This window comes from Balaenoptera acutorostrata, chromosome 4 (assembly GCF_949987535.1).
Source record: "Balaenoptera acutorostrata chromosome 4, mBalAcu1.1, whole genome shotgun sequence".
Taxonomy (NCBI): Eukaryota; Metazoa; Chordata; class Mammalia; order Artiodactyla; family Balaenopteridae; genus Balaenoptera; species Balaenoptera acutorostrata.
In genome coordinates this window covers 105,624,127-105,642,313 of record NC_080067.1, presented here as the reverse complement: position 1 = coordinate 105,642,313, position 18,187 = coordinate 105,624,127, and the positions used below count along the sequence as shown (strand labels likewise).

At 39.5% G+C, this 18,187-nt stretch overlaps 2 protein-coding genes across 16 annotated transcripts in view; one reads left to right on the top strand and one right to left on the bottom strand.

Moving 5' to 3' along the window:
* Nucleotides 1–16,656, top strand: part of CRYBG3 (crystallin beta-gamma domain containing 3) — a 113,751-nt gene extending 97,095 nt beyond the window's left edge. For 2 of the 3 annotated variants that reach the window (XM_057544991.1, XM_057544992.1), the window contains 4 exons: nucleotides 1,780–1,903; nucleotides 12,459–12,617; nucleotides 13,900–14,059; nucleotides 14,835–16,656. In XM_057544991.1, the coding sequence (XP_057400974.1) occupies nucleotides 1,780–1,903; nucleotides 12,459–12,617; nucleotides 13,900–14,059; nucleotides 14,835–14,923 (532 nt within the window). In that variant the 3' untranslated portion in view covers nucleotides 14,924–16,656. The remainder of the gene's footprint in view (nucleotides 1–1,779; nucleotides 1,904–12,458; nucleotides 12,618–13,899; nucleotides 14,060–14,834) is intronic. The other variant, XR_009008101.1, reaches the window with a different exon arrangement.
* RIOX2 (ribosomal oxygenase 2) overlaps nucleotides 13,019–18,187 on the bottom strand; it is a 30,856-nt gene continuing 25,687 nt past the window's right edge. For 11 of the 13 annotated variants that reach the window (XM_057544996.1, XM_057544999.1, XM_007164064.2 and 8 more), the window contains 2 exons: nucleotides 17,508–17,594; nucleotides 16,575–17,059 (listed from right to left, as the gene is read on the bottom strand). In XM_057544996.1, the coding sequence (XP_057400979.1) occupies nucleotides 16,901–17,059; nucleotides 17,508–17,594 (246 nt within the window). In that variant the 3' untranslated portion in view covers nucleotides 16,575–16,900. Of the gene's footprint in view, nucleotides 13,441–16,574; nucleotides 17,060–17,507; nucleotides 17,595–18,187 lie in introns of those variants that run through there. The other 2 variants (XM_057544997.1, XM_057544995.1) reach the window with 2 other exon arrangements.

Sequence of the window (18,187 nt, the reverse complement as noted above, 5' to 3'; positions counted from 1 at the left end):
GGCGAGCGGGGGCCACTCTTCCTCGCGGTGCACGTGCTTCTCATTGCGGTAGCTTCTCTTGTTGCGGAGCGTGGGCTCTCGGCGTGCAGGCTCAGTAGTTGTGGGATCTTCCTGGACCAGGGATCGAACCCGTGTCTCCTGCATTGGCAGGCGGATTCTCAACCACTGCACCACCAGGGAAGTCCCTCACAGCATTTTTATACATTTCTTTTCTTTACATTTCTAAGTGGAACTGGTAGTTATTGACTCACTTCTGGAAATTTCTCACGAGCTTATTTCACTCTTTTGTAGAAAGCTGGTGCCATTGTACCTTAACGTTCTTACTGCTTCTCTTTAGTTTATTACGTACCGCCTCTCACTGTTCTGGATTCTCTAAAAGAGAATTGGTACATGGAGTAAGGACTAGTGAAGGCTGTCTGAAGGTTTTCCTAGGCTACAGATGGCTCCCAGAATACCACTTAATGCACAGCCAGCTGCCCTCAGTGACAAGTTTTGTCTTGTTCTGTTTAATCCCTGTATTATGCCACGTCTCTGATCTGTGGTGGTAATGGGGGCCAAGTTAATGCTTTTCAACTGTGAAATTCATTAGATTAATATATAATGAGGTATAGTTTATTGAACCCTTGCCTAGGTGTTATAACTGAGACATCCCTGCCTGTCTAAAAAGAATCTGCAAAGCTGGAGAGGTGGCTCAGCCTCTCCATGGTCATGCTGTCCTGACTCTGCACCAATCTGATGGTTTAGACTGTGTTGGCAAGAAGGGGTGGAGGGAAGGTCATATGTCTCGTTCATCCATTCGTAATTTGGCCAAGCCTGATCTTGGCTGTGGAGAGCAGGGGGCTTTGTCTGAACCAAGCGAGGCAGCCACCTCGTCTTCGTGCATACTTTCTCAAAGCACCACATGCCATGACCTGGAGTCCTGCTGAGAATTTCAGATCCTCTTGGCGGTCCCGGCTTATTCTCCTTAGCTTGACAACCACCTCAAGCAGGGCTCAGCAAACCTTTTCAGTAGGGGCCAGGTGGTCTTTTCAGTTTGTTGGCTATCCTGCCTCTGTCACAAGCATTCAGCCTGCCATTGTGGTGCTGAAGCAGCCGAGGCCAATCTGGAAAGGAATGGGCGTGGCTTTGTGCCACTGAATGAGTCTCCAGGCTCCAGACACTCACCTTGAGGCCCTGCACACTTCGACACATTTTAACTTGGCCCGATTTGAAGGCCCCTGGGATCCTGAGAAGTATTTGCAAAGGAGCTAGACCTTGAAGTAAGAGTTCAGACCAGATTTCTGTGGATAATTTTAAGTAGCCCTTGCTGGGAGTTGTGGAAGGAGGTGTATCTGCAGAGGTCACTGGAGCTGTCCAGAGAGGCTGTGAAGGATGTGGGACAGTGAGCCTAAGAGTGGAGAGGAAACAGGTGGTTTTTAACTGGGTAATTAGGGAGGAATTATGGTCTATCTCTGAATGTTAAAATGTTAGGGAAAAAAGCTTGATATTATCAAAGAAACAAAGAATTCTAAAGCTGGAGGGAACCTTGTTTTGGAGGTAAGAAAACCAGATTCCTGATGAATCTAAATCTTCTAAGCCACAGTCCAGTGGGCTTTCTCCTAGCCCTCCCTGCTTTTTCCGTTAAAATGTACAATTACACAATGTTTTTTCTTAAAAACAGTCTACAAACCTGGAGGTTTTAAAGAAGGAACCCTATATGGTATAGTAAGAGGTATTTTTGTTAAGAGATTGCTTTCTGTTTTAAGCATCCCATTTTTTTTCTTTCCTGTTCTTGTATAGGTGGATAGCTTATGAAGGACCCAATTTCTTAGGAAGACAAATCCTACTCAAGCCTAATGAGATCCCGAATTGGACAGCATTCAGTGGATGGAAAACAATTGGTTCCCTCCGTCCTATGAAACAGGTAAGGAGAAGAGAACCATGCGATCCAAAATAGCTGCTCCATTTGTTAGTAGGAATGTCAAAAACGACAGCATCTGAACTATGGACCATTTAATTTAGTTTGCCATTTATGTTATGGGAGGATCTGATTAGGATGGGTATTTTATAGATTTTAACTAATTCATAAAATTGTACCTAAGGTCAGCACTGGGTTTTAGCTTTGAGTCCAGAGTCTTACTGACCTTGTTGTCTTTTCATGGGAAAATAAGTATCATAAGCTCTGTGGCAAGCATTGGAAAGAAGAATGAACTCTGAGAGTGCACTAGTTTTACTTCCTAAGTACTTGGCTTTTTCCCCCCACTTACGTAATACTCAGGATGGATCCTGGCAATTTAATTAACATAGTATTTATTGCACACCTACTGCTTGTCAGTCTTCTATTTAAAAGCTTCCCACTGCACTTTGGATACAGTCTAATCTCTTCAACGTGTCCTGTGTGATCTGGCTCCCCCTGGCTTCTCCAGCCTCATCTCTCATCATCTCCCACTCACACGCATGGCTGTCACATACACCAGTGCACAGAGTGTTTTCCCACGCTTAACACAGGCTCTGCCCTCTGTCTAGAAGTTTCTTCCCTCATTCTTTGCCTAGCTAGTTCTTACTTCTTCTAAGTTCATCTGTAGTGTCAGGTCCTCCAGGAAGCCTCTTTCACTCTCTCCCTAAATCCAAATTACATCCTTAAAGACCTGGTTCTTTTTCTACAAGACACTGCCTGCAGTTTGTAATGACATAGTTGTTGTTGGATTGGGCGCTTTCTCACTCTACTACAAGCCGCATGAAGGCAGGGGCTGTGCATATTTTGCTTATTACTCTACCCTGTCACAATGTCTGGCACATTGTAGGAACTCAGGGACTATTTGTTTAATGAAGGAATGAATGTATAAATGGATAAGTGAATGTTTGACATTATGCAGAAAAATTATGGAAGATATATAAGGGTAGACATGATTTTGGCCTTCTTGGAGCTTACATTTTTGTTGGGTAAAAAACATGTCCAACTCAAAGCAGTAATATAAACTGCAAAATGGGGAGGGGCCAAGATGGCAGACTAGAAAGACCCTGAGCTCACCTCCTCTCACAAGCACACCAAAATCACAACGATCTGCAGAACAACCATCGATGAAAAAGACTGGAACCTACCAGAAAAGATATTCTGTAACTAAAGACATATAGAAGGAACCACAACGAGTAGGAGGGACAGACTTGCAATATAATCAAATCACATACCCCTGAGTGGGTGGCCCAAAACCTGGAGAATAATTATATCGCAGAGGTTCTCCCAAAGGAGTGAGGGTTCTGAGCCCTACATTGGGCTCACCAGCCTGGGGGTCCTGCACCAGGAAGATGATCCCCCAGAGCATTTGGCTTTGAAGGCCAGTGGGGCTTAATTTTGGGAGCCCCACAGGACGGGGGGAAATAGAGGTGTCACTCTTAAACGGTGCAAACAAAATCTCATACACGATGCCCAGGGCAAAAGCAGTAATTTGATAAGAACCTGGGCCAGACCTACCTGCTGGTCTTGGAGAGCCTCTCAAAGAGGTAGGTGGCAAACGGATCAGTGAGCTGGAAGACAGAGTAGTGGAAATCACTGACGCTAAACAAAAGAAGAAAAGAGAAAAGAAATGAGGACAGTATAAGAGCCCTCTGGTACAACATCAAGCACGCTAATATTTACATTGTAGGGGTCCCAGAAGGATAAGAGCAGGAGAAAGGGCCTGAGAAAATATTTGAGACATCATAGCTGAAAACTTCCCTAACCTGGAGAAAGAAACAGTCACTCTAGTCCAGGAAGCACAGAGAGTCCAATACAGGATTAACCCAAAGAGGAACATACCAAGACACATTGTAATTAAAATGACAAAAATTAAGGATAAAGAGAGAATATTAAAAGCAATGAGGGAAAAGCAACAAATAACATACAAGGGAACTCCCATAAAGCTATCAGCTGATTTTTCAGCAGAAACTCTGCAGGCCAGAAGGAAGTGGCATGATATATTTAAAGTGATGAAAGGGAAAAACCTACAAGCAAGTATACTCCACCCATCAAGGTTCTTGTTCATATTTGATGGCGAAATCAAAATCTCTACAGACAAGCAAAAGCTAAAAGAGTTCAGCACAACCAAACCAGCTTTACAACAAATGTTAGAGGAACTTCTCTAGGCAAAAAAGAAAAGGCCACAACAAGAAACAAGAAAATTATGAAATGAAGAAGCTCACCGGTAAAGGCAAACAAGCAGTAAAGGTAGGAAATCATCCATACACAAAGCTAGTAGGGAGGTTAAAAAGCAAAAGTAAAATCATCTATATCCACAATAAGCAGTTAAGGGATACACAAAACAATTAGGTGTAAAACATGACATCAAAAACAGTAGTCATAAGGGGAGGAGAGTACAAATAGAGGCTCGTTAAAATGCATTTGAGATTAAGAGATCAGCAACTTAAAACAATCATTTATATATATAGACTGCTATATAAATACCTAATGGTAACCATAAACCAAAAATCTACAACAGGTATACACACAAAAAGGAAAAAGGAATCCAAACATAACACTAAAGATAGTCATCAAATCACATTAGAAGAGAACAAAAGAAGAAAAACGGGGAGAAAAGGGCCTACAAAAACAAATCCAAAACAGTTAACAAAATGGCAGTAAGAACATACATATCGATAATTACCTTAAACGCAAACGGACTAAATGCTCCAACCTAAAGACACAGAGTGGCTGAATGGATACAAAAACAAGACCTGTATATATGCTGTCTACAAGAGACTCACTTTAGATCTAGAGACACATACAGACCAAAAGTGAGGGTTTGGAAAAAGGTATTCCATGCAAGTGGAGATCAAAAGAAAGCCAGGGTAGCAATACTTACATTAGACAAAATAAGACTTTAAAATACTGTTACAAGAGACAAAGGACGCTATATAATGATCAATGACAAAGAAGGACACTATATAATGATCAAGGGATCAATCCAAGAAGATGACATAACAATTGTAAATATATATGCACCCAACATAGGAGCACCTCAATATATGAGGTAAATATTAACAAACATAAAACGAGAAATTGACAGTAACACAATAATAGTAGGGGACTTTAATACCCCATTCACATCAATGGACAGATCATCCAGACAGAAAATCAGTAAGGAAACACTGACCTTAAGTGACACATTAGACCAAATAGATTTAATTGATATATAGAGAGTATTCCATCCAAAAGCAGCAAAATACACATTCTTTTCAAAGTATACCTGGAACATTCTCCAGGATATATCACACACTAGGCCACAAAACAAGCCTCGGTAAATTTAAGAAAATTTAAATCATATCAAGTATCTTTTCCGACCACCATGCTATGAGAGTAGAAATCAGCTGCAAGAAAAAAACTGCAAAAAAACACAAGCCTGTGAAGGCTAAACAAGGCTAAACAACTAAACAACCAATGGATCATTGAAGAAATCAAAGATGAAATCAAAAAATACCTAGGGACAAATGAAAATGAAAACACAACAATCCAAAACCTATGGGACACAGCAAAAGCAGTTCTAAGAGGGAAGTTTACAGAGATACAGGCTTACCTCAGGAAACAAGAAAAATCTCAAACAACCTAAACCTTATGCCTAAAGCAACTAAAGAAAGAAGAAACAAAACCCAAAGTTAGTAGAAGGAAAGAAATCATAAAGATCAGAGCAAAATAAATGAAATAGAGACTAAAAGCACAATAGAAAAGATCAATGAAACTAAAAGCTGGTTCTTTGATAAACCTTTAGCCAGACTCATCAGGAAAAAAAAAAGGGGAGAGGGCCCAAATCAATAAAATCAGAAGTGAAAAAGAAATTACAGCCGACACCACAGAAATACAGAGGCTCATAGGAGACTACTACAAGCAACTATCTGCCAATAAAATGGATAACCTGGAAGAAATGGACAAATTTTTAGAAAGGTATAATCTCCCAAGACTGAAGCAGGAAGAAATAGAAAATATGAACAGACCAATTACCAGCAATGAAATTGAATCAGTAATTTGAAAACTCCCAACAAACAAAAGTCCAGGACTAGACGGCTTCACAGGTGAATTCTACCAAATATTTAGAGAAGAGCTAACACCTATCCTTCTGAAACTATTCCAAAAAATTGCAGAGGAAGGAACAGTTCCAAACCCATTCTCTGAGGCCAGCATCACCCCGATACCCAAACCAGACAAAGACATCACACAGAAAAAGAAAATTACAGGCCAGTATCACTAATGAACATACATGCAAAAAGCCTCAACAAAATACTATCAAACCATCAAGTGGGATTTATCCCAGGGATGGAAGGATTTTTCAGTATCTGCAAATCAATCAATGTGATATACCACACCAACAAATTAAAGAATAAAAAAACATATGTTCACCTCAACAGATAGAGAAAAAGCTTTTGACAAAATTCAACATCCATTTACAATAGAAACTCTCCAGAAAGTGGGCGCAGAGGGAACATAACATAATAAAGGCCATATATGACAAACCCACAGCTAACATTATACTCAAGGATGAAAAGCTGAAAAAATTTCCTCTAAGATCAGGAACAAGATAAGGATGTCCACTCTTGCCACTTTTATTCAACACAGTATTGGGAGTCCTAGCCACGGCAATCAGACAAAAAAAGAAGTAAAATGAATCCAAATTGGAAAGAAGTAAAATTGTCACTGTTTGCAGATGACATGATACTATACAAAGAAGATCCTAAAGACACCACCAGAATACTAGAGCTTATCAATGAATTCAGTAAAGTTGCAGGATCCAAGATTAATATGCTGGAATTTGTTGCATTTCTATACACTAACAATGAACTATCAGAAAAAGAAAGTAAAGAAACAATCCCATTTACCATTGCATCGAAAAGAAGAAAACACCTAGGAATAAACTTACCTAAGGAGGCAAAAGACCTGTATTTGGAAAACCTTAAGACACTGATGAAAGAAATTGAAGACAACACAAACAGATGGAGAGATTTACCGTGTTGTTGGATTGGATGAATCAGTATTCCTAAAGCAATCAACATATTCAATGCAATCCCTGTCAAAATACCAATGGCATTTTTCAAGGAACTAGAACAAATAATTTTAAATGTATAATGGAAACAAAAGAGCCCCGAATAGCCAAAGCAATTTTGAGAAAGAACTGAGCTGGAGGCATCACACTCCCTGACTTCGGACTATACTATTGTACAAAGCTACAGTAATCAAAGCGTTATGGTACTGGCACACAAACAGACACATACATCAGTGGAATAGGATAGAGACCCCAGAAATAAACCCATGCACCTACAGTCATTCTATGACAAAGGAGGCAAGAATATGTAATGGAGAAAAGACAGCCTCTTCAATAAGTGGTGCTGGGAAAACTGGAGAGCTACCCATAAAAAAATCAAATTAGAACATTCTCTAACACCATATACAAAAATAAATGCAAAATGGATTAAAGACCTAAATATAATACTGGATAGTATAAAACCCCTAGAGGAAAACATAGGCAGAACACTCTGACATAAATCACAGCAATATTTTTTTGGATCCATCTCCTAAAATAAAGGAAATAAAAGCAAAAATAAATGGGACCTAATTAAACGTAAAAGCTTTTGCAAAACAAAAGAAATCATCAACAAAGCGAAAAGGCAATCTACTGAATGGAAGAAAATGTTTGCAAATGATATGACTGATAAGGGATTAATATACAACACATAGGGGCTTCCCTGGTGGCGCAGTGGTTGAGAATCTGCCTGCTAATGCAGGGGACACGGGTTCGAGCCCTGGTCTGGGAAGATCCCACATGCCACGGAGCAGCTGGGCCCGTGAGCCACAACTACTGAGCCTGCGCGTCTGGAGCCTGTGCCCCGCAACGGGAGGGGCCGCGATAGTGAAAGGCCCGCGCACCGCGATGAAGAGTGGCCCCCACTTGCCGTAACCAGAGAAAGCCCTCGCACGAACCGAAGACCCAGCACAGCCAAAAATAAATAAATAAATAAATAAAGTAGCTATAAAAAAAAAAAAAATATACAACACATAAAAACAGCTTGTATAGCTCAACACAAATAACATACAGCCTGATTTAAAAATGGGCAGAAGAACTGAACAGACATTTTTACAAAGAGGAAGTGCAGGTGGCCAACAGCCACCTGAAAAGATGTTCAACATCACTAACCATCAGAGAAATGCAAATTAAAACCACAATGGGATATCACGTCACACCTGTCAGAATGGCTATTATCAAAAAGAAGACAAAAAAGAAATGTTGACAAGGATGTGGAGAAAAGGGAACCCTTGTACACTGTTGGTGGGAACGTAAATTGGTGCAGCCACTGTGGAAAACAGTATGGAGGTTTTTCAAAAAACTAAAAATAGAACTACCATATGACCCAGCAATTCCACTCCTTGGGTATATGTCCAAAAAAACCAAAAACACTAATTCAAAAAGGTATGTGCACCCCAATGTTCATAGCAGCATTATTTACAGTTGCCAAGATATGGAAGCAACCTAAGTGTCCATCAACAGATGAATGGATAAAGAAGACGTGATGTGTGTGTGTGTGTGTGTGTGTATACACACACACACACACACACACACGATGAAATACTACTCAGCCATACAAAAGAATGAAATTTTGCCATTTGCAGCAACATGGTTGGACTTGGAGGGCATTATGCTTGGTGAAATAAGTCAGAGAAAGACAAATACTGTATGATATCACTTACATGTGGAATCTAAAAAATACAACAAACTAGTGAATATAACAAAAACGAAGCAGACGCACAGATATAGAGAACAAACTAGTGGTTACCAGTGGGGAGACTGGGGAGGGGTAACATATAGGGGATGGGGACTAGGAAGTAGAGACTACTGGCTGTAAGATAGGCCCAAGGATGTATGGTACAACACGGGAAATACAGCCAATATTTTGTAATAACTGTAAATGGAAAGTAACCTTTAAAAGTTGTACTAACACTTTTTTAAAAAATTAAAAGCTAAGAAAAGTGCAAAACAGTGTGTAATCATCTAAAAGCCACAGGCAATGCCTGATTCAGAGGAAGGAAGCATGAACATGTGTGGGAGTGGTGGGAGGTTTCACGGAGGCTAGGAACCCATGCTAGGCTTTAGGGGTACTGTGGCCAACGGATATGCCATTTGTACTTCTCTGAACCCTTTAGAAACACTTTCACACTTGATTCCAACAATAGTCCTTTAGGGTAGGAGTTATTACAGTTGACTCTTGAACATGGGTTTGAAATATGTGGGTCCACTTATACTCCAATTTTTCCAATAACTACTACGGCACTACAGTACTACAGTGATCCGAGGTTGGTTGAGTCCACAGATGTGGAACCGAGGATTCAGAGCGCCGACTATAAGTTATGCTCAGATTTTCAACTGCGCAGAGGGTTGGTGCCCTTCACCCCTGCCTTGTCTAAAGGTCAACTGTATTCCTGTTGTCTAGAAGGAAAAACAAGGCTCAGAGAGAGAAAGCAAATTGGCAAAAGTCATCCAAGTGTCAGAACCAGGATTTGAACCCATACCTATTATGCTCTAACATCTGTGTTCTTAAAAGAACCACACCCTACTTTCCTCCAAAATAAGAGAAGCATTTACCATGTGGTACCATATACTTCAGGCACTGAGCTGAGTGTAGGTAGCATAGTGGGTATAAATGCCAAGGCTCTGATTTTCAGATCTGACATATAAGTGGTAAATAAATGGTAGCCAATAAAGTTACCCTAATTATTGGTCTTGCTGCCCCCTTCTCTCTCTCGCTCTGTCACACACACACACACACACACACACACACACACACACACACACAGGCATGCACACACGTGCACACACCATGCTCATCCCTACCACTCTGGTTCTGTTGGTTCAAATCCTAGCTCTGCCACTCAGAAGCAGTGTGACTTTGGGTGAGTCACTTCATTTCTTGGCACCTCAGATTCCTCACTGGTGAAACAGTGATCACATTGCTTACCTCTCAGTATCATTGTGAGGGTTAAATAAGAGACTGACACAACATGTGGCTCATATTGCTGTGGGAACACATTTATTTTGAAAGGTTCTTTATTCACCATGTCCTTTGAGAGAACCAGAGATGCCCGACTGAGGGATACTAAACATCAGTGCACTTTCTTGGCAGAGCGTGTGGTACAGGATTTCCTGACCCTCACATCTTGCTTATTCCTCAGTCCTGTCACATGGGATGATGGGTAACCGCCCTGAAAAGCCGTGGGGAAAAAGCTCTTCTGAAGTGGGATTTCAGTTTAGCTTTTACCGACTATATAATAACGCTTAATCCCATGTTGTTAGAAACTTTAGAAGCCAAGTTGGATGCTGAGAATATTTCCCTCACTTTTGAAAGGGGGTTCCTTGCTGGGGAAGGATGTCCCTGCCTGTTGTTCAGGGCCCTGAGATAAAGGATAGCTAGAGCAGTAGCCTCTGATTTTACATAGGTTTTTGACAATTAACATTATATATTATTCTCCTTGCATTGTGCTTTGGGAAGTTATTCCTGGTTAAACGTTTAATTTCAAAATAATATTTTAATAGATTATTTTCCCTTTGTTTATTTAGGCCACAGCTTTGAAACGCAGCAAAGGAATTCTAGGTTTCTAAAACAGTATTATGGGTCCTATTTCCTTTTTGGTAAAGCTCTTGGCACTGCTTTAGTTCATATTCTTGTTTAGAAATTCAGGAATCATTGAAATGTGATCCTCTTTGAGGTGGGGAATTAGGAAGTCACTAAGGCACTTATACTGCATATCAGTGTTTTAATGTATAATTACAGAGGAGTCAGACTACAAGTGTGTAATAAGGGTAATTAGTACCTTGCTTAATGGATTAAAACTGTGATGTTTGGTCCTAACATAATTGGAACTCTGTCCTCTGTGAAGGTCACACCTGTTTTGTTATATATATAAGGTAAGGAAACTGTAGCAAAGAATGTACTGAAGCGTCCAGAATTAATTGCAGTGGGAGATTTATAGAATTATATGATTTATAGACTTTTGAATTATAGGAATTTAAGTACCTACTGTTGCACTATGAATGTGGAAGTAGTGGTTTGAAACACATAAAACATTTTGCCTAGTAGAGGTCTTTTTCACCTGTTTTAAATTACCAGATTAAAAAAAAAAATTGTCTTTCTATTTGCTCATTTAAGCGCTCCAAATGTTTATTTCCTTAGGAAGGCAAACTTTAACTGGTCTCATGTTGACCCATCTTAAGTTTCAAAATAGAATATTCATTGGTGGGTTTACCATGATACCTTGTTGAATTTACCTAGCACTTACATTTCTCAGAGTGAAAGTGCTCTTTTGTTAAATAACAGATCATGTGTTACTATTATTTGACAGGGTTGTAATTGGGATGCCGACACCTGACCCAAGGTGGGGATGTTGGGTGTCCTGTGTTATATTACATTAAGACTGGCAGCCTAAGTCCTGGGGCTGAAAGAATAGTTTCTGTGGAGCTTCAGTCACGTGCTGTGTCCTCTTGTCATGTTATTTCACTGCCACTTTTGGAATCGGTCTCATTCCCTGTGTCTAAGAGTAACTAGTGCATTTCTGCACAGGCCTTAGAGCATCAGGGTGAAGAGGGAGTGTTTTGGTGTGGACAAACCTGGCTCTTCCTTATCTGCGTCACCCTTATTTATAAAAATGCGGGTCATAATTGTACTTTCTTGAGGGGTTGTTCTGGTCATTAATTCTGACAGATGATATTACTGTGGCCTAGAAAGCATTTAGGACTAAGTCTCAATAAATAATAACTGTTATCCATAGAGGCAAGTCTCAGATTTAATATTTTATTTGAAAACTTCTTGTATATATTCCAGGCCCAGGAGATGAAGTCCTTTGTTACCCAATTTTTGAATACCTACATAGTGATCACCTACATGCATGGTCTCTTTCCTTGAAATATTAAGGTCAACAAAGTATAAATATAAACAAAGAAATTACCAGTGCTACTAGGGCCCTCAGCTACCTGGGTTTTTCAAGACCTCCCATAGCATTCATTTGGCACTTAATCATCGCTCAAGCCAGTATGTCTGATTATTGTACTGTCTCTGCTAAGTTGTTGTTACATCCATGTAGGCAGTACCCTGCCCTTACTCCTACTCCTCTGCCTTCCTCAGGCCAGCTAGGACATAGTAGTTAGGGAATGAACCTCATTAAGTCCCTAATTCTGCACCGCCCCTTGCCATAATGGAGTGTGAGTGAATGAAACTATTACCTTTCACCGTTCCAAAAGAGTGTATTTCAGAAAAAATATAATAGAGACTGTACAATTTAAGCTGTGTGTTCTGTGGTATAAGGATTTGTTAATAGAAAGTATTAATTTACACACATCTGCTAAAGTGAAACAGATATAAATAAGCTAAATTCTGTTACCTCTCACATCCCCCTCAGGCTCTCCTTTGGAAAGATGGATTTCCAGATTCAAAAGGTTTTTTTCAAAATGTCTCTGTTCCTCCCGTCACAGCCTGCAGTGTACATTAGAATAAAGAACCGAGCCCAGGATGAGTATCTGACAGTCACCGGAAATGTAGCTGACACAAGGGCAACATCTGTGTGCATTTCTCCCTACAGTGGGAAGAATACTCAGATCTGGCACTACTGTCGAGGACTCTTTAAATCCAAGGTAACCAACCCCACTGATAGTATACCCTGCTTTTCGGTCTTTGGTCTTTTTCGTTTGGAAACCAGAATCTTGCCAAATCAAATGGCATGATAAAATAATGCAATTTCCTATCAACAGTTTTTTGCATAATTATAAGAACATTGACATATATATTACTGAAGTATCTAGGTGAAATGGACTTAGAAACTAGATTTTCTACATCAAAAAATTCTCTATTTTAAAGTAAAAAGTAAGACTAACACATACTATGGATATTCCTAAATGGTTTTTTAAACCAGTGATAAAACTCACTGTACCCAAATGGACAATGTGCGCTTTTTTTTTTTTAATTTTTAAAATTTATTTATTATTTATTTTTCGCTGTGTTGGGTCTTCGTCTCTGTGCGAGGGCTTTCTCTAGATGTGGCAAGCGGGGGCCCCTCCTCATCGCGGTGCGCGGGCCTCTCACCATCGCGGCCTCTCTTGTTGCGGAGCACAGGCTCCAGACGCGCAGGCTCAGTAATTGTGGCTCACGGGCCTAGTTGCTCCGCGGCATGTGGGATCTTCCCAGACCAGGGCTCGAACCCGTGTCCCCTACATTGGCAGGCAGATTCTCAACCACTGCGCCACCAGGGAAGCCCCAACAATGTGCTTTTGTGAGACGTTCCTTACACTCTGTGGCCCAGATTAATTTAGCTGTCTTTGTGATTCCAAACATGTTGAAGCCGCCTCATCTTCAAAACATACAAGGAAGGTAGAAGAAAGCTGCTGTTTTTTGGAGGAAGCTTAGAAAATAAAATATAGCTTTCTTTGTTTTTCTGCGACCCTTCCATTATGTTTGATGCTGTGGGGAATAAGACACCAATTTTATTATATCACCAGCGGATTATCGACCATTTTCTCATGCTTCAACAAAAATGAAAAGCACTTAAAAGTAATTATTGTCTGAGTATCTAGCACATCACCCAATGTTTTTGTAAGAAAAACAGGTTCGACCTTACACATTTAAGCTAACAGAGATTCAGCATTTAGTTGTAATTCAACAAACCTTTGACCATCTGTTGTCAGATCCAGACCATCCTTTTAAAAACAAGTAACTCTAGTTCGGTACGTTTATTTCCATACCATCTCCTTCCCTCAGCCATAAAGAAGACTTAAAAAGTTGAGTGAATTTATAATTATGCTAGTTTTCTTTTTAGATTAGACAGTCATGTCTCTGATCTGCTCACATGAAAGAAAAGGGGCCCAATCCAATTGATTTTAGTAAACACAGTACTGCCAATTTATTTCTTGACCCTTTTAGGCCAGTGACACATGTCTCGATGTGATTGGTGGTCGAGACATACCTGGAGCTAAAGTTGCCCTATGGACTGAACATGGGCAGTTCAGGCAGAAGTGGAGACTGAACAAAAATGGGACCATCAGCTCCTACCTCAGTGACCAACTTGTCCTTGATGTTAAAGGTAGGCCTGTGATGAAACCCAGTGTTCTGTGTCCTTGGATATTCATTTTAAATTCCAAGCCTCCTCCTCCTTATGGGTAAAAGAAGGCCTTACGCACAAGGGAAATATTAAATCATTTTTAATTATGCTTGAAAAAGTCGAGATATGCCATTTTAACAAACAAAACAATTAGGTATATATGGATCAAGGAAAAGCCTAAGGACCAAGCCTACAAAGGTTTTTGTTTATCAGTACAGTTGTAAAATTTTCATTTTCTACATGATCTTTGAGAACATTTCTAAATTTGAAGCATCATCAACCATAAAATGTCATCCATTTCCTAAAGAAGTATTTCTCACTTTCTGTTGTGAATTACTGTGGTCCTTAACATTTACGGTCCTTTAAATTTATCATTTCAACTTGTTTTTGAGTTCAGCAAGGTCAGGGCCAATATTGTTCAGTGCTGTTGCTTTCATTGAGGTAGTCATAGCCACTCTTGGTGTAGAAACTAAAAGCCAGTGCCTGACACTCAGCTAGGGCACTCTCAGAGCGCTATATCCTTAAGAGTCCCATTGTTAGGGCACGCCGCTTAGCTTTGCAGTCAGTCATAATGTCTGATTTGAGCTGAAGAATAGCTATGCCTGTGTAACCTCAGTTTCCCATTTCAGACCGCTTTACAAACGACATATTAATCTACCCCAACAGTGAGTGGGCTGAGCAAAAGCTTGTGAAAACTGTGACACTGCTAAGCACCTGTGTGAACAAATGATCTTTCCTTTTGGAATTTCTATTTTAGGAGGAAATTATTATGACAGAACTCATGTAATTGTAAATGAGCCCCTGGAGGGAGAAGAAACACAGAAATGGGACATTGAAATATTGTGAGAGAATCTGCAGCATCCCTGTGAGAGAGCAAAGGGAGAAAGACCCTCATGCCCCGTGAAAAGGAAGCTACCTGTCCTCATGCTTCTGGGATCCCTGAGCAGAATGAACTTCTGCCCCAACCTTGAAGACTACTGCTCTTAACCATGAAAAAGCTCAAAATATTCTTGCCAGTCATTCAGTGTTCCTATGAAGAATGCGTTAACAATTTCTGGGAAAGGTTCTACTCCTGCTTGATCTCCAGCTTTGGTGAGCAAGTTTCTTGAAGTCTGTTTTCTCTCCTTTCCACCAAACACGAATTCCATTCCTGATAGCCATTATAGGACACTGGTGATGCTGTCATCCTGTGTTAGTTATTAATCTCCTAGTAGGTGTGTGTGTGTGTGTGTGTGTGTGTGTGTGTGTGTGTGTGTGTGTGTGTGTGTGTGTGTGTGAAGTGCAAGGCACAGAGAAGCAGAGTCCTATAGGTCAAGTCATACTTTTAAAAAGATGAATAATTTTTTTAGCGATATCTGAAAACATATTTAATAAACCTTACTATTAAGCTGCTGTATTAGATAAACATTGAAGGTTCCCTATTGAAGCTTTTCTAACTGAAGCACCGTAAGTATTCACACTTGTAACTGACCCCAGGGAGGGACCTCAGCTTTGTAAGGAAAAGGCTCAAGTATAGGAGTGTTTTCTGTGGCTGTTCTTTGCTCGGTCCTTCAAACTAAAAAAGCACAAATAGCCCGCGGCTGTCCTTGCACTGCACCCTTCTGGGTGACAAGACTGTAACCAGGGCTTAACCTATCCTGGTTCTGAGACCTCACCTGATCTACCCTCAAGAAGTGTTTATAAAGACTCTGTCACCTACGTGTAAGAATAGTCAAATTTTTCTTTGCCTGAAGTAAAGGGAAATTTCAAATGTTCAAATTAAGACCAAGTAGTATTTGATCCTGGACTATACCATTTTACTTTACAAAATGTGACAGAAAACTCAGTTTTTCACTCCCATTTTAAATAGCTTTCATTCAAGCAAAATCAGGTAGGATAATGTCTTTGACTTAGCTTCAAGTAATAATCACCACCATCACTATACAATTCTCAAGCATTTTTCCCTCCTGAGTTGGTTTTAAACTTACATTGAGACAACTGTTCCCTTCATCTCCAACTTTTGCCAGAAAGCAGAAAAAGGTCTGCTCTATTTTTATATATAGAAAGATTAAATTCTCCAGTGATATTTTTAAAAATATCAACCTATATATGCACTTTAGAATGTAAAGTAACAGTGAACTGTTTAAACTCAAAGACCCACTATTTTGAGTATTTTTTATAGAGACTTGGTCTTTCCATGTAAATATTATTGGTTTTTTTTTTTTCTTCCCTTCAATCTCAGGCTCTTTTGTCATCTTTCAAGCAACATCTGTAAAACTATTTTATGCCCACAGATGTGAGTGCCTGTTAGTGTGGCAGTATCATTTAATGAAATTGATGTTATAGGGTAACTTCATTTTAATGGGAGGCCTTGTGTATACACAAAGGTATGTATATTTTCACTGTAAAAAACCAAGTTAAAAAATTCTTCATGTTAATTGTTTAAAATTTTTCTAGAGCCAGTGAGGCTCTTTAAAGAAGTTGTTTCTTCCAAAGAACAAAGACAAAGCCAGGTAACGACATTTAAATTTAAATGATACATTTATTGAGCTGTGCCTTTTCTACCACACTGGATTAAATAAACTTGTCGTCAAGAAGTACGGTTTTTGTCACCTTCTGGGACATTTAGTAATTTGCTGTTCGTTCTTCTATGTACCTCTGTTTGTTAGTACATATGGCCAACTGGTCACCTGTAACAGGTAGGTCTCATGTTACATTATTAGATACACAGGTAAGGAAAGTTACATTCAATATGTCCTTGGTTCAAAACAACAGGGGCTCCCTAGCACGTAAATCTTTGCAGAATCAAGTGTCTACTATTTTATATATAAATATTAAAAGGCACTAGACTACTTGGATTAAACATTCTGTCCAGAGGGATAATACCAGGCTTTGCTTTTCCTCATCTGTAGTAAGTTTCAGGTCCTTGACAGAAATAGCTGAACTGTTCCAGATTTGCTTCAGTGCATCGATATGTGATAAAGGAAAGCGAAGTCCATGAGACTGAAAAAAGATAGATTTAAACCATTTAGTCAATCATTTATTGATATCCTTCACAAGTATGAAACTTGTTTCAGATAAGCTACTTACAAAAACTATCGATCAATCATTAGATAACTTATAAAAGTTGCTAATTTCCATATGAAAACTCAGACTTCATGAAAGGTATTCTATTTTATAGAGTAAGAAATATTAATCATTTGAAATGCTTTCACATTTGTTACACCGCTCCTACTAGGCCACAGGTCCTAGTACATTTTAAAGCAGGTATATATATCACATCACAGAAATGTCTGACTTAATCATCCCTGTGCAAGGGCTGTCAATTTGTGAAATGTTAAGTCCACACTGCAGTCATAAAAAATGTCATTACCTATAAATCAAAGGTAACAGATTCTTCCCAGCCACCACCAAATCACAGGAAAGACATGCATTTTAGGTTGGAACAAACCTCTGTTTCCTCATTTCCCATCATGTGTGTCTCTCTCCTATTCTTTAAGGAATGATAGATGTAAACCATCTTTTCTCGAGTTTCGTCCTTAAAAAAAACAAAGCAAGTCGTCAACACCAAAATATTGAGCGCTTCAATACTAGGAGGGTTTTTCCAATAACAACAAAGGTCAACACCAAGAAAAATCTTAATGCCTCAGTGCTTAAGTGAAATTTATAGAACACTAAAGAATCCTTCTGGCAAAAAGTTATGAGATACACATAAATATATATACACACGCAATGTAGGATGAATGTATTTCATTATAGTGCTCACAGATTGCTACTTGTATGCAGCAAATAACCACTCAAGTCATCTTTTAAAAAGATAACAGCATCTTCAGAAACTTGATTTAATGAAAAAGCAACCATTTATATATCAACTTACCAATGAAACATTCAAGTTTTTCGTTTCATCATACCTGCACTATCTTTTTGCATCAGAAAAATTTGACATTCCTAGGTATACATAAATGGACAATTTATGAACACCACAGAGTAAATATTAATTCCTAAGAAATACCAGCTATGTGATCTATAAAAACGTCTATTCCACGTATAGTAAGTAGGCTCCCGAATGGTCTCTACTTCCCTTCCCTCGCCACCCACCTTAACACAGTGCAGTTTATTATCTCTTCCAGA